The 13,403-nt window shown below is 43.5% G+C and overlaps 2 protein-coding genes across 3 annotated transcripts in view; one reads left to right on the plus strand and one right to left on the minus strand.

The window, feature by feature from the left end:
* Dpysl3 (dihydropyrimidinase like 3) overlaps positions 1-10,646 on the plus strand; it is a 107,589-nt gene extending 96,943 nt beyond the window's left edge. For both annotated transcript variants that reach the window (XM_074076709.1, XM_074076710.1), the window contains exons 9-14: positions 35-191; positions 828-969; positions 2,470-2,640; positions 4,099-4,278; positions 5,807-5,969; positions 7,330-10,646. In XM_074076709.1, the coding sequence (XP_073932810.1) occupies positions 35-191; positions 828-969; positions 2,470-2,640; positions 4,099-4,278; positions 5,807-5,969; positions 7,330-7,418 (902 nt within the window). In that variant the 3' untranslated portion in view covers positions 7,419-10,646. The remainder of the gene's footprint in view (positions 1-34; positions 192-827; positions 970-2,469; positions 2,641-4,098; positions 4,279-5,806; positions 5,970-7,329) is intronic.
* The window catches only part of Stk32a (serine/threonine kinase 32A), a 135,653-nt gene that overhangs the window by 2,541 nt on the left and 119,709 nt on the right, over positions 1-13,403 (minus strand). The gene's annotated exons all lie outside the window — the stretch shown is intronic.

A 13,403-nucleotide genomic window follows, 5' to 3' on the forward strand; every position in this document is an offset into this window, starting at 1 on the left:
GCACAAACCTATTGCCATTTCCTACCCCTTCCAGGAAACGTGGTCTTTGGCGAGCCCATCACCGCCAGCCTGGGAATAGATGGAACCCATTACTGGAGCAAGAACTGGGCGAAGGCGGCTGCATTTGTGACATCCCCGCCTCTGAGCCCTGACCCAACCACTCCTGACTACATCAACTCCTTGCTGGCCAGGTTGGTGCAAGAATGACAAGTAGCAGGCATTGTGTGGAAACATCTTAGGGCCAGCTGGGATTGGGGCTGGAATAGTCCCATCCATCAGTTAGACTAGAGTCTGCAGTGTGAGAATCTCCTGCAGTCTTGTGTGCAGAAAACTGGCTCTTCCCCATGATACTTCACATGATAAAACAGTAATAATGTTAATAAAGGCCATGCTGTCACTGACATGGCTGTTAGTACATGATTTAATCACCTCTGATCCTCATGACAACTTTGTGAGTGAGGCACTTATTATCACCACTTTACAAATTAAGCAAGGTCAAAGGGTTATTTGCCTAAATCAAACTTACTGGTCTTGATGACACTTAGCCAAAATCATTTCTTACTTCCTTCTGTGGACATGTAGGATCGGGCCATCACTTATTTAAGTCCTTTTTTATCTTGCTACAAAAGAGATGATCTAACCTCACCCCCTACTTTCCAGATGGGGTAACTGAGCCCAGAGAGGGGAAGAAACTCACCAAGTTCCACACAGCTAGTAAGGGGGATAGGGGGGTTCTAAACTAAACTCTCACACTAGACACTGGATTCTGGTTCCCTGATGTGCCCCAGCCATCTCTCCTGCTCATACGGCGCTTTCTCCTTTTCCAGTGGGGATCTGCAGCTCTCTGGAAGTGCCCACTGCACCTTCAGCACTGCCCAGAAAGCCATCGGAAAGGACAACTTTACAGCCATCCCTGAGGGTACCAATGGGGTAGAGGAGCGAATGTCTGTCATCTGGGACAAGGCTGTGGTAAGGGTCTGAGGTTATGCAAAAGTAACCAGGGCAGATCAGGGCACTGCTCCTCCAACCAAGTGGGCTTCACTGGTGAGGATCCTCAGGCTGCAGGGGACATCTCACACCTGCTGAGATGTACACAGATCCAGGTGGCTTGATAATTTACCTTCTAGTGATGCATACTGAGATCTTGTATTTTAAGGAATATTCTAAAGATTCTTATCTAGAATGCTAAGAACTAGGAAGCAGACATATAGCTCTGATTGCATGAGTTCATTCTTTTTGCATGGGGACTCTTATGACTTTTTTTTGAAAGGACTAGATGTAAGGCTTTGAAAAGTCATTTTGCTCATAAGGATGCCCTATACTGTGGGCACAGATCCTCCAGGCTATGAAGGAGATTATCTATCAGTGTCTACTGCCAGAGTGGCCTCATTTTATTTTTTATAATCACATCACAAGACCTGATTTTAAAAAACCAGCAAATTAAATGAAGACCTTCCCAAAGTTTTCAGTAAAATTAATAACAAACTCATTTTTTAAGTTGATTACTTCCCCATGTTCAGTGCCAAATAGAATGCATGAGCTAATGTCGCACTAATGTCTACACAGTGTAATCCACTGAGTCTCTTTTCTTCTTGATACCCAGGAATCTCAAGGGTAGGTTTTAAATTTAATTCTTTACATACTCAGGCCATTTGTTTTAACAAAACAGAAAGTATAATTTTTTGGTCTCTTTCCTTACATAGTTAGCATTTACCTTTTTAGAAATACTGTTCTGCATTTATGAATATGTGCATTTATGTATCTTGGTGTTATATAAATCTATTAAAAAATAATACATACACTCATATGCTGCATAGCAGCATTTCAGACAATGATAGGCCACATGAGTGATCCCTTAAGATTATACCACCCAGGGATAGCATAGCTGTCTTCATTTGCCTAAGTGCACTCTATGATGTTCACACAATAACCTAATCAGGTGGTTGGAGAATTTCTCATTTCTCAGAACATAGCACCATCCTTAGGTGATGCATAACTCCATCATTAAATTGCCAACATGATACATGCTCAGAAGAACTTGAAAACCTCAGACAAACACATATGTGAAAAAAAAATCCTGCTCATAATTCAAGTCAGGGATAACCTTTGTGACCACTGGGGGAGGAGCTTTCCTATTTACCTATGAGCATCCAAACACACATACCTAAAGAATGGGCTCATGAGCACACTTATCTTTACTGTGAACTCTCTCTAATCCCCTTTGGATTTAGGAGGGGTAAATATATGTTCATATTTAGAAAAAATGTATACTCTAGGACAGTATCTTCCATCTTAAGCCTCATGTTTATCCATTTTGCCTGAGAGCAGCCATGACAATCCAGCCAAGGGTCTGTGTTCACTACCACCTGGAGCCTTCTCTATATTTTGGGGTCTTCCTCTGAGCTCAGAAGCCCTGCATTGATAAAAATAGTGTACAGATACAGATATCTAAGTTTTGCATTTCAATAGGCCACAGGAAAAATGGATGAAAACCAGTTTGTGGCTGTGACAAGCACAAATGCTGCCAAGATCTTTAACCTGTATCCCCGCAAAGGCAGAATATCTGTGGGTTCTGACAGTGACCTGGTCATCTGGGATCCAGATGCCGTGAAGATCGTTTCTGCCAAGAGCCACCAATCGGTAAGGCTTGGGCTGGTGGGATGGGGAAGATGTGCACAGGGCTGGGTCCAGAGAATTATATTTCCGTGGCATGCCTATGTAGACTAGACATGGGCTTCAGTAATAATACACCTGGATCTTAGTAACTTCAAACTTAAACTGTGTATTTCTCACTCCTGGTTTCCACAGTGTGTGGGTCAGCAGAGGGGTCCTGTCCATCCTTATCTGTCAGGGATGGAGGCTGATAAGGGTTTCTACTTCTACCTCTGCTTCCAGGGGGTGCTGAGGCTTAGGCAGGCCTTTTGGTTCAAGAAGAGGGAAAGTATTAATATTTTTGTCATGTGTCCTGTTCATGTGGAAGATGAAAACCAAAGCCCCAAACCTAAAAAATGTACTTAATATTGGATAGCAAATAGTTAATATTTTCTAAGCAAGTATGTCTCAGACACTGTGCTTTTAGGTTACTGAATCTCCATTACAGTCTTCCACCAGTAAGTTACTATTATTATCCCCATTTTATAGATTTTCCTAATCTCTAGAAGTGTGGAGAAATTAAATAATTTATGCAGCAAATTAATGGTGAAGCTGGTAAAATCAAATACCCTAACTGTAAAGCCAGGTGTGGTGTCTCAGTCTTGTTATCCTAGCTACTCAGGATGCAGAGATTAGGAAGATAACGGTTCAAGGTCATGCTGGGCAAAATGTTTGCAAGATCCCTCTCAGCTAATAAAAACTGGGTGTGCAGTGTATTTGTCACCCCAGCTATGGAGGAGCATATGTAGGAGGATAGCAGTCTAGACCAGTACCTGCGTCAACACGTCTCAATAACCTATCTCAAAAATAATTGAAACAAAAAAGAGCTGGGGGTGTGGTTCAAGTGGTAGAGTGGCTGTCTAACAAGTTCAAGGCCCTAAATTCAAACCCAAGTACCAATACCAGGAAAAAGAAAAAAGACAGATACCCTAACCGCTAACTCCAAACTGATGTTTTTCAGTAATATCTCCCTTATTGTTGACTAAGTGAAGGAAGTAGGGAGAAATCTTATTTTGGGTGGAAATGGCCAGTGTGTAACCATCACATCACATTGCATTATGTAATTGTGAGCTAGTAGGGACCAAAGGGTCATGGGTCCCTCCACCCTCCAACTCACCACAAGGCTCCATTCACAGCATCTCTGATGGTTATAGTGTCTTTTTGAACACTGCTGGCTACAGAAATTGACTTCCACTTGAAGACCTTGGTAAAGATCAGATACTTTTCTTTGCTAGAAGCCCAGTCTTTACCTAGCAAGCATCAGTCTCCTGGTGCCTTCTCCCGTCTGGAAGCTGGCAGACTCACTGTGAGTTTTTCCTGGCTTCCTGGTAACTCAGTTTCTGGAGACACTGAACGCAGGATCCTAAACAGAGAAGATGACTGTGTTCCTCTTTCTTCTCTTCCCACACCCATGCTGTCTGTGACTTTGCCCCACCCAATCTCTAGGCTGCAGAGTATAACATTTTTGAAGGGATGGAGCTGCGAGGGGCGCCTCTGGTGGTCATCTGCCAGGGCAAGATCATGCTGGAAGACGGCAACCTGCATGTGACCCAGGGGGCTGGCCGCTTCATCCCCTGCAGCCCGTTCTCCGACTATGTCTATAAGCGTATTAAAGCCAGGAGGAAGGTAAGGAGCATGTGGGGCCAGAGGTGGAGAGGGACTGCTTGTCCCATTCAGGCCAAAGACAACAACCATGCAAGCTAGAGAACCTGTGTCACCTTGACCCTCACAAAGAACTTCACAGCAGCCATCAGGTCCTGAAGAACAAGGGCACAGATGTGATGGGCTATAAAAGGGAGTTTTGAAAACTTCTTAGCTAAAGAAAGCTTTTTTCCAAATAATTTCTCCACATTTTATAGTGCTTTTATTTTAAATAGTTTAAAATTTGAATAATTCCATATAATGTTAGTATATTTTTTATAAAATTATATTATTCTTAAGGGCTGAAAAGAAGAACAGAATTTCTTGCCCACTCATCCATGTCCCAGCCTATCCTGGGCCGCTTCACAGGATAAATGTTCACGACGTTTAGCTACTGTGATTCAAACAAATCCTCACTTACATGATTTTACACACACACACACACACACACACACACACACACACACACGTGGAAACACATACATTATATGTGTGGCCAGTTTTCGCCTCATAGAGAAGGGAATGAAATTCAAACTTCCCTAGTACTGACTCTATTAATGTGACATAGATTCTGGAACCAAAGAAATCTAGAGTTGCTAGTCTGAGGAGCACAGGTGTGGCCATCATTCCATGAATCATTATCCTCTGCACATTTCATGAGCTTGCCTATGTGCCTGCACCTGAGTCATGAGCACAGAAGGAAGGTGCAGTGGAGGGACTGCCTTAGAGTCACACCATGGTCCCTCCTGACTGTCCTCATTGCTTCACTCTGGCCAATGATGCAACATGGATGGAGGTTGTGTGCTGGCTGAACTGCTTCCTTGGGTGGTTTTGAAGTGTTTGTCTAATAGACTCTAAGCCCCTTTGCAAGAGGCACCATGTTTCACAGGACCATAAACCCCAGCACTGGGCACAAGGCCCAAGGCAGAGGAACACACACTTGGTTGACATTGCTAGCTGGGTCCACAGTCCCAGGGCAAGTCCACAACCACAGCCAGAAGTCAGTGGGTCAGACCACAGAATCTCATTTCAGGGCTTGGCAACACTGATGTGTACTGATTGTGAGGGTGGAGCTCCCATGTGACCCCATCCTGGCCAGTGTGTATGACCTCATCTTTGATTGGCTGCAATGATGGCTCTTCTCCAGCTGTACTGATGCTTCTCCCATTCCATAGCATTTTCACTTTCCACCCTCTGCAGTTGCCTGTGCCATCAGCACCCTCAGTCCTCTTCTTCCCCTCAAGCCCAATCCCACAACATGGTCCTTTGATCCTCTAGATGGAAGTTCTTCTATTTAGACAAGACATCATGGACAACTTTCACCCCAGTCTATTGTGATGCCTCTTTATTGATTTTGCACTACTTTCCCCTACATTAATTTAGTATATCCATTGCTGTTATTATCTCCTGGTTCTCCCTCCACTTGCTATATTCACTGACATATTTATGCTACCTACAGCAGACCCCATGCTGTTGAATGAATGAATAGTGACACGTAGTTCTCTGATTGCAGATGGCAGACCTGCATGCAGTCCCAAGGGGCATGTATGATGGACCCGTGTTTGACCTGACCACCACCCCCAAAGGGGGCACCCCCGCAGGCTCTACCCGGGGCTCTCCCACTCGGCCGAACCCACCAGTGAGGAATCTCCATCAGTCAGGATTTAGCCTGTCAGGTGAGTGGAACAAGCTGATCGCTGATCAAGGGAGGAGAGAAGGGGGGAAGGAGGAAAGAGCAGTGCCTCCAGGGTAGATAGCGATCCTAAGAGCTGGATTTAAGGGTGTTTTCCAGCTAAGTGCTGGCATCCCCTTTAGGGAGAAGGTTCCTTGGACAAGCTGGAAGGTTTGCTGAATCAGCAAGTAGTCCTGGTGAGGCAGTCAGACAGGGCACAGTCAGGTTAGAAGTCAAGTTCATATAATGACAAATTCTGCTTAAAGATTAGCTCTGCTTGGTGGCAGAGAAGGGGAGTTGATTTCCACTGTGAAATGGTAATGATTTTCTGTATTAGCCTATGAGAACCATGCAATCTATTGTTTCTTTTTTTTTTTAATCTCTCCTGGTTAAAACAAGAAAGCTCAAACTATTTTTAAGCTCAGATTGCAGTAGCTTCTTATAACCTAGGATTTTTATATTCTCTCTTCCCTAGTAATAACACTAAGAATAGCTTCCATTGATTGAAATTTTACCATGTGTATTCCATGTTATTAATCTTATCTAGTCCTTAAGAACTCTCTGATATAGATAGAAAGTAATTATCCAATTGCTCCATAACAAGTAGTCTTAAAATGAGGAAAAATATAGATTTACATGATAAAAAATTTAAATGTGAGGTAAGCAAAATAACAAGAAAGAAAAGATACATTTAAAGGGAAAGTCACAGCATGTAGGGAAAGGAAGAGCAGTCGGAAGTAAAGCAACAGGAAGAAAAGATGAGAGACATGACCTAGTAGAGAAAGACAAAGGAAAGGGCTCAAAGTTTTGAGCTCACCTTGCCAGAGGTTTCATTCTGCAAGACCCAAGCAATTTTAAGAAGTATTTTAACTATTTTCCATTGCTGTCCGACTACCTTAATCCTTAACTTAAAGGCTCCTTTCTGAATGGACTCAAGCACACATTAGTGTTTCCTGTTTGGAGGGACCTGACCATCCCCCTTCAAACTGGGAGGCCTTGAGCAAGGGACCTAGGCTCTCCAAGCCTCCCTCTCTCCTCTGTGAGCAGGTGCAGTGAGATAATGCACTGAACTCTTAAAGCATCACTAGCCGCAATTACTGCAAGCAGCCATCTTTCATAGCCTTACCAGTGTTCTTCCCTCATTGTCATGCTCACGGTCAGATGAAATCTAGATAGGAAGTTGGCTTTTCCTGACAGAAAGTACTTTTCTAGGGAAGGGAGAATGAATGTGAATTGGTGTAAGTCTCTTGGGAGATGAGCCCAGGAAGGCACTTAATATCTTACAGTCTTAAAATTAATCACCTCTTTTGCCCGGACCTCTCTCCTTCCCTTGTTTTTCCCTGGGATTTGTTTTCAAACTGCAGGCACCCAAGTGGATGAAGGTGTCCGCTCAGCAAGCAAGCGCATCGTGGCACCCCCAGGAGGCCGTTCTAATATCACATCCCTGAGTTAAGCAACCCCTCCCCAAAGAGGGGGGCAGAAGCAAGAAGAGATTGTTTTGAAGCCAAAATGGTACACCGATATTTAAGAAAGAAAGCAAATCCAAAATGTTGCGATCTAAAGAATCAATAAGCCTCAAGCCTTATGTTTCTCCATGTTACGCTTGCTTGCCTAGCTTTACAAATATTGCTTTGTTTTCTGTTTATGCATAGCCTTGATTTGTTTGACCCTCTCCCCCACTTACATGCATGCAATCAGACAGGCCACTAAGGTAAAGAGTCTGCTGTATTATAGTGTTCAGAGCGTGTGTAGTGTTGCATCTTATGACAAGGGGACAGACAAAACTGGGATGTCAGGGAAATGAACAAAAGACACGCAGGTTATTTGGGGTGAGTGGGTGGTAGGAGCCCAGAGAAAGGTAGAGAGGGTGCAGAGAGTCTGGGGCGGGATGTGTAGGAGGGAGGTGGGTGGGCTGGGTGTGCAGAAGGGTGTATTGTGTTGACAACATACATTAATTTCCATGAAAGTGCCCACTTGTAGGAGACATTGCTTCATCATGGTCCTCTGGGGTTCTGCAGAGAAGGCAGACAGTCTTTGGGTTCTGGACTTTGTCATGTCCCTTCCTGGTAGATTTTGTTTCTTTGAACATTTATTAGAATGCCAACATCCAACCATTTCTTACACCTACTTGATTATGCTGGTGTTTGCTTAGCCTCATTCTCAGTGATGCTTTCAAATCCTCCTCTTACTTGGGTTGGGAGACCAGATAGGAAGAGGGCAAGGGACGCTTCTCTTAAAAGGTGCCCAGTGAGGCAGGCTGCAGCAGCTGAAATAGCCTCCCTCTGAACTCTGGAGAGGCACCACCCCCTCTCCTGCCTCTGAAAACTGAGAAGAGGCTCATACTTCTGATATCCTGAGTTAGGATTTCAGCTCAGATGGGACAAAATGAAAGGCTTCTCTTACCAGTGGTGAATGACTATTTCTCTTAATCTCCTGAGATCCAGGCACATCGATGAGTGAATATGATTTTTTTAATTGATTTTATTAGTTGCTCCCTAACTTTTACTACTAATACGTCATCTCAGCTCATAAGAGAGTAAAGCAGGGTTTTGGGAAAGCCAGTCTTGAGCAGAGGAAGCATATTATGTAACCCTAGTTCCATTTTGTTTTTTCAATTCTAAACCATTTGTTTCCTCTTCCATTAGAAGATCTTTGGGGAGAACTTTTGATTGGGGTACTAAAATCTCCAAGGTGAGCAGAAATGACATGATGTGGTCTTCCTGATGGGGCACCTAAAGGAAATGAGCCAGGGATTGTTTATGTTGCCTTTGCCTGTCAGAGTTGAATGTCCATTTCGCTATCAGACTAGTTCTGTAAGCAAGGCAAAGGTCTGTAGAACCAGACAGCCTCATGCTGGAAAATAAAAAAAACTGAGGATCAGACTTGTGTGCTCTAGGGGATCCAGCTGGTAGAACCCATAGCCCTGTATGCTAAGTACTTTGAAGACAGAGCAGGCCTCAAACACCTTTTAAGTACTTAGGAGAAACCACTGTCTGACTGCAGATTTGGGAATTTTTGTGCCATGTAAAGGAGGTTGGTTTTGTTTTTGTTTCTCAGTGCTGGGCAATTGAACCCAGAGCTTCACACATGCTAGGCAAGCGCTCTACCACTGTGCTACACCCACAGCCCTAACTGCAGGTTTTAATTAGCTGAAGACCAGAAAAAAAAAGAACACTTGGCTGCAAAGGAATTTGGAAAGAGTTCAGGAAGGGGATTTCCCCTAGCAAACTGCTTTCTACTCTAATTATGAAAAAGACTCACCTCGTAATAGGGAATCTTGCTATTTTAAGGCTCTCATGGTGCTTTTCTTTTTAAGGGAAACTTAAGTAAAAAGGAAAATTTAGCTTTAATTTACAATTCAAAGACTTAGGGGCCTGTCAAGGAACTCAGAATGACTTTTATATATATATAACAAAGGGTGTTTGCCAGATCTTAAGCATATATATACCTCAGTAATCAGGCTGGGCTTTAGGATAGGTTGTAATACCAGCCATGGCCACCAGATGGAAGAAAAGACACATAAATAAATGTAGTTCTGAGCATCCACTCTTGCACTATCTGTTCTGCTGTTACCTAACCCAGAGTCCAACTCAGCCCTCCACAGCCTCTCTGTGCCATGAAAATACATCTTCCTTGGGCAAATGGCCGTCTGCACTGCACTTGGGACTTTCAAAATCAGCCCAGAATTTTATGTTATACACAAGTATCCATGCTATAGGAACAACCCTTAGTGTCCTCAGGGTGAGCAACATTGTCTTAGGAAAACCCCCATTCTCCACTCACTATCAGCAGCATATCAGCATAGAAATTCCTGAGAATGCCTAGAAGATGCCACACTATTTTATTAACATGAGAACTTTTCTAAGCAACATGTCCCTTAAGTTAAAAATTTATATTTAAATTTATTCTGTTCTATAGACTCATCAGCCAGCCCTATACAAAGCATTGAGGGAAAAAAAATGACTATGAGTTTTAGCTGCCTCTGAGGATGGCCTTACCATTCCCCACCTCCACAATCCATTGGAATACTCCACAAACCTAGCCAACAATCCATTGGAATACTCTCTTACAAGGCCATAGGCTTGGGCAGTTGAGAAGGCATCTGTTGAACTCTGAAGTCAGTCACCCCAGTACAGATATTTCTTTTAGTTTTCTAAAACTAGTAGGAATATGGTCATTCTCAAATTGGCTTTTTTTTTTTTTCAAAGTCCAGTCATCCTTTGACCTTTTCATGATTGTACTCAAAGAGTCATTCTCTTCTCCCAAGGCCTGAATCCTAAGCCTGGCCTCACTCTGTTTTGCTCACCCTGAAAAGCTCCTTCCAACAGGTGGATGGTTCCCAAATTTGGGTCTTGCCCCAAGCCTCCTGGGCAGTCTCCCCTGAACAACATTAGCTTAAGTCCCAGAAGCACTCATGGGCTGTCCTGGGCAGCCAGCACTCCTCGTAATTCCCCCTTTGAGACATGGTGTGTGGGTGTTCAGTTCTGTGTCTGGTGGATAGGGACAGACAGTAAATCTCCCTGTGATCTGTGATAGCTGTGAGGCAGCTCTGCGTGAAGAGTTGTTTGGTTTGGACCATGAAGAAAACTGTGTATTGAGTTAGCTGAGATTTAAGAAAAATAAGTTCATCAAGTGACTGTTAATGTAAACCTGGTTATTAAAATAATTATAAAATCACCAACTTCATTCTCCAGTTTTCTGTGTATTTTGCGCCATTTCACTCTATTATAATTGCACAATAGGATGGAAATGGTTAGTAAGCAGGGCATATCTGAATATAAGTTATCAGAGAAAATTTCCTTTAGTTTTTATCTTTTCATCAAGATTGACTTGTTAGTTTGCCTCACAGTTTCAAGACCAATATTGAAATTTTGGGTAATGATTAAGGTTTTCCCATGAACCATAAACTTTGGTATTAGTGTAGAAAGCATTGCCATTGGGAAAAAAATTTAGCTGGACAGAACCTAGTTTTTTGTTTTGTTGGCCTTGGTTTTGGTTATCCCTTAAAGCCTCGCTATTAGGTTGTCTTGGAAGCATTTTGTACTTCTTTCGAAAAGCCTGGACTTGGAGGGAAAACTCCAAGCAAATACATGCCAAATATATTCTTTAGCAAACAGATCTCAGGGGAGTCAGTGTGTTTTAAAGGATTATTTGCTCTGTCTTCTCATCTGAGAGCTTTAAGTTACATTCCAGCACACTGAAGACTCTGAAAAATCCTACAATAAAGACGATTTTAAAACTTTGTTCAGATCTAGGGATATAGCTCAGTGGTAGAGCACTTGTCCAGCAAGTGCAAGGTTATGCCTTGAATCCCCAACACTGCAGAAATGAAAAAAAAAAAAAAGTTGTCCAATTCCAGGTTCTGAAATAGTTTTGACAACCAAACCCTTCTACTGTATCTTTTCACATTCCTCTAGATCTAATTCTAATTTGTGCAGGTCATATCTCATTGGAAAAGTCAGGCTCTAGTGTACAGGGTGGGGGTGGAGGTTTGAAAATTTAAAATTTAGTGCAACTGAAAAGCTCAGGGATGGGTACAGACAGACTGGAGCCTGGCTGATGCCACTGTTGGTCCCTGAAAGCAGAAAACTTCTCCTTTCCATCTCGGCCCCTCTTGCTTTAGTAGTTGCTTCCTCCTTAGGAAAGCTCTTTCCATGTGAGGATACACTGGCCGTTGGCATCTCCAGGTTTTTATTTCACCTGCTTTTAGTAACCCCAGAAGAAGAGGGGAGAGTTCCTCAAGAGTCCCAGCTGAAGAAATTTGACTTGGGTTGGTCTGCTTTGGGTCATGTGCTCACCATAAAGTAGCCACTGGTCAGAAGAGAGCATGGGGAATGCCCACCCCTGGACACATGCCCAGCCACTGAACCACCTGAACCATGTGGATGCCGTAACTCCACAAAGGAAAACAACCTGTGGTGCCAGAAGAAGAGATGGATGCCAGGAAAGCAGAAACTGTACCAGCACAGCCTCTGACACCATTCCCAAGCCTGCAGGCTTCCTTGTTCAGCCCAGTGATGTGTCTATGTGTAGGTTGGGACAGGTGGGGAAGTTGAAATGGGTTCCAGGGGATGTCAATTTCCAATTAATTGCTTTTATGGGTGATGAATTCCTCTTGGTTTGATAAACACAGGAGCACAGAGTGACTATTATACCTTTTAACACAGAAGCTCAGAAACCAGATCAAAAGCTGTTCTGAGCACATAAAGAACAGGTATACACTTTAGGTTCAAGGTTTGATGTTTAATGATCTTTGGTCTGGTACCTCACATTACAGCTTAAACTGGGGATTGGTGAAAATGCCTCTCCCTTCTCATGACCGAAAAGCAAATGAGCTCTGTTAAGGATCTGAATGGGTGTGAAGGGAATCATCAGCACTTACGGGGTAGAGTGCTCTAAAAGGGATGAAGCAGTTTAAGAAAATTTTGGTGAAAATTATATTGGCAACCTTTCCCACCTCTGGAGGCTAGAAGTATTCAGGGGCTGAGTCACATCTGACCAGGTGGGGATGAGAACAGTGAACAGGGATAATAACCATACTAAAGAACTCCCTCCAAACACCAACCCATCACAGGATGGTGTTCGGATGAGTTCCTAACACCAACTCATCACAAAGGTGACACCAACAGTGAGCAGGAGATGGAGGTTAAAAGGGCCAGAACAATCTGCAAAAATGAGACCACCTGCCTAAGGCTGATCCTCTGCAGAATCGGAAGAATTCTAGACTCTACCTTTCTCTTGGCCAGCTGCCGAGAACACAGTAAGACGCTGCACAACAGGTTACTCAGCCTGCAGAACCTTAGGGCCCACGAGAATCACAGGGTCTGTTTGCTCCAGGACTAGCCCAGGGAGCCCACAGCTTGGTAATGGCTGACTGTCTCAGAGGTAGTTGAAAGCTCACCTCATTTCTGGCTAAGAAAGAAGGTGCTTCCAGCTGCAAGAGTTCAGAGGTGCTTGTTCCCTTCCTGTCCCAGAATATGGGCTTTGGAACATTCACCTGCTGTTCTGATGTATGGAACGGGACAGGACCGAGCAGAGTGCTGAAGAAAGAGCTGCATGCGTTGTCCATGAACTTGAGGTCATAGTGAAGGCAGAAACTGGAATTCTGGCTGTGCTCCCTAAGTGTGAATACTAGAGGGGTCAGGTGTTTAGTTTTCATATATGTGGGCCAGTTAAAATGTGCGGCATTCCATAGTCACAGAATGTCATCTCTAACACCAGCTTATCTCTGCTAAGAAAAATTCCTTGCAACAGGAAATGGAAGAAAGAATATGTAACTTTGGAAACCCCCAACACTACCTCTAGGAAAAACAAACCACACACACACACACACATGCATACACACATACCCAGCTGCCTAAGAAAAGTCAGTGGTTTACTGTTATAGAAGACATTTGAATACATGCAGGCACATTTATATCTACTACAGCTCGGCAGA

This window comes from Castor canadensis, chromosome 6, assembly GCF_047511655.1.
Source record: "Castor canadensis chromosome 6, mCasCan1.hap1v2, whole genome shotgun sequence".
NCBI lineage: Eukaryota > Metazoa > Chordata > Mammalia > Rodentia > Castoridae > Castor > Castor canadensis.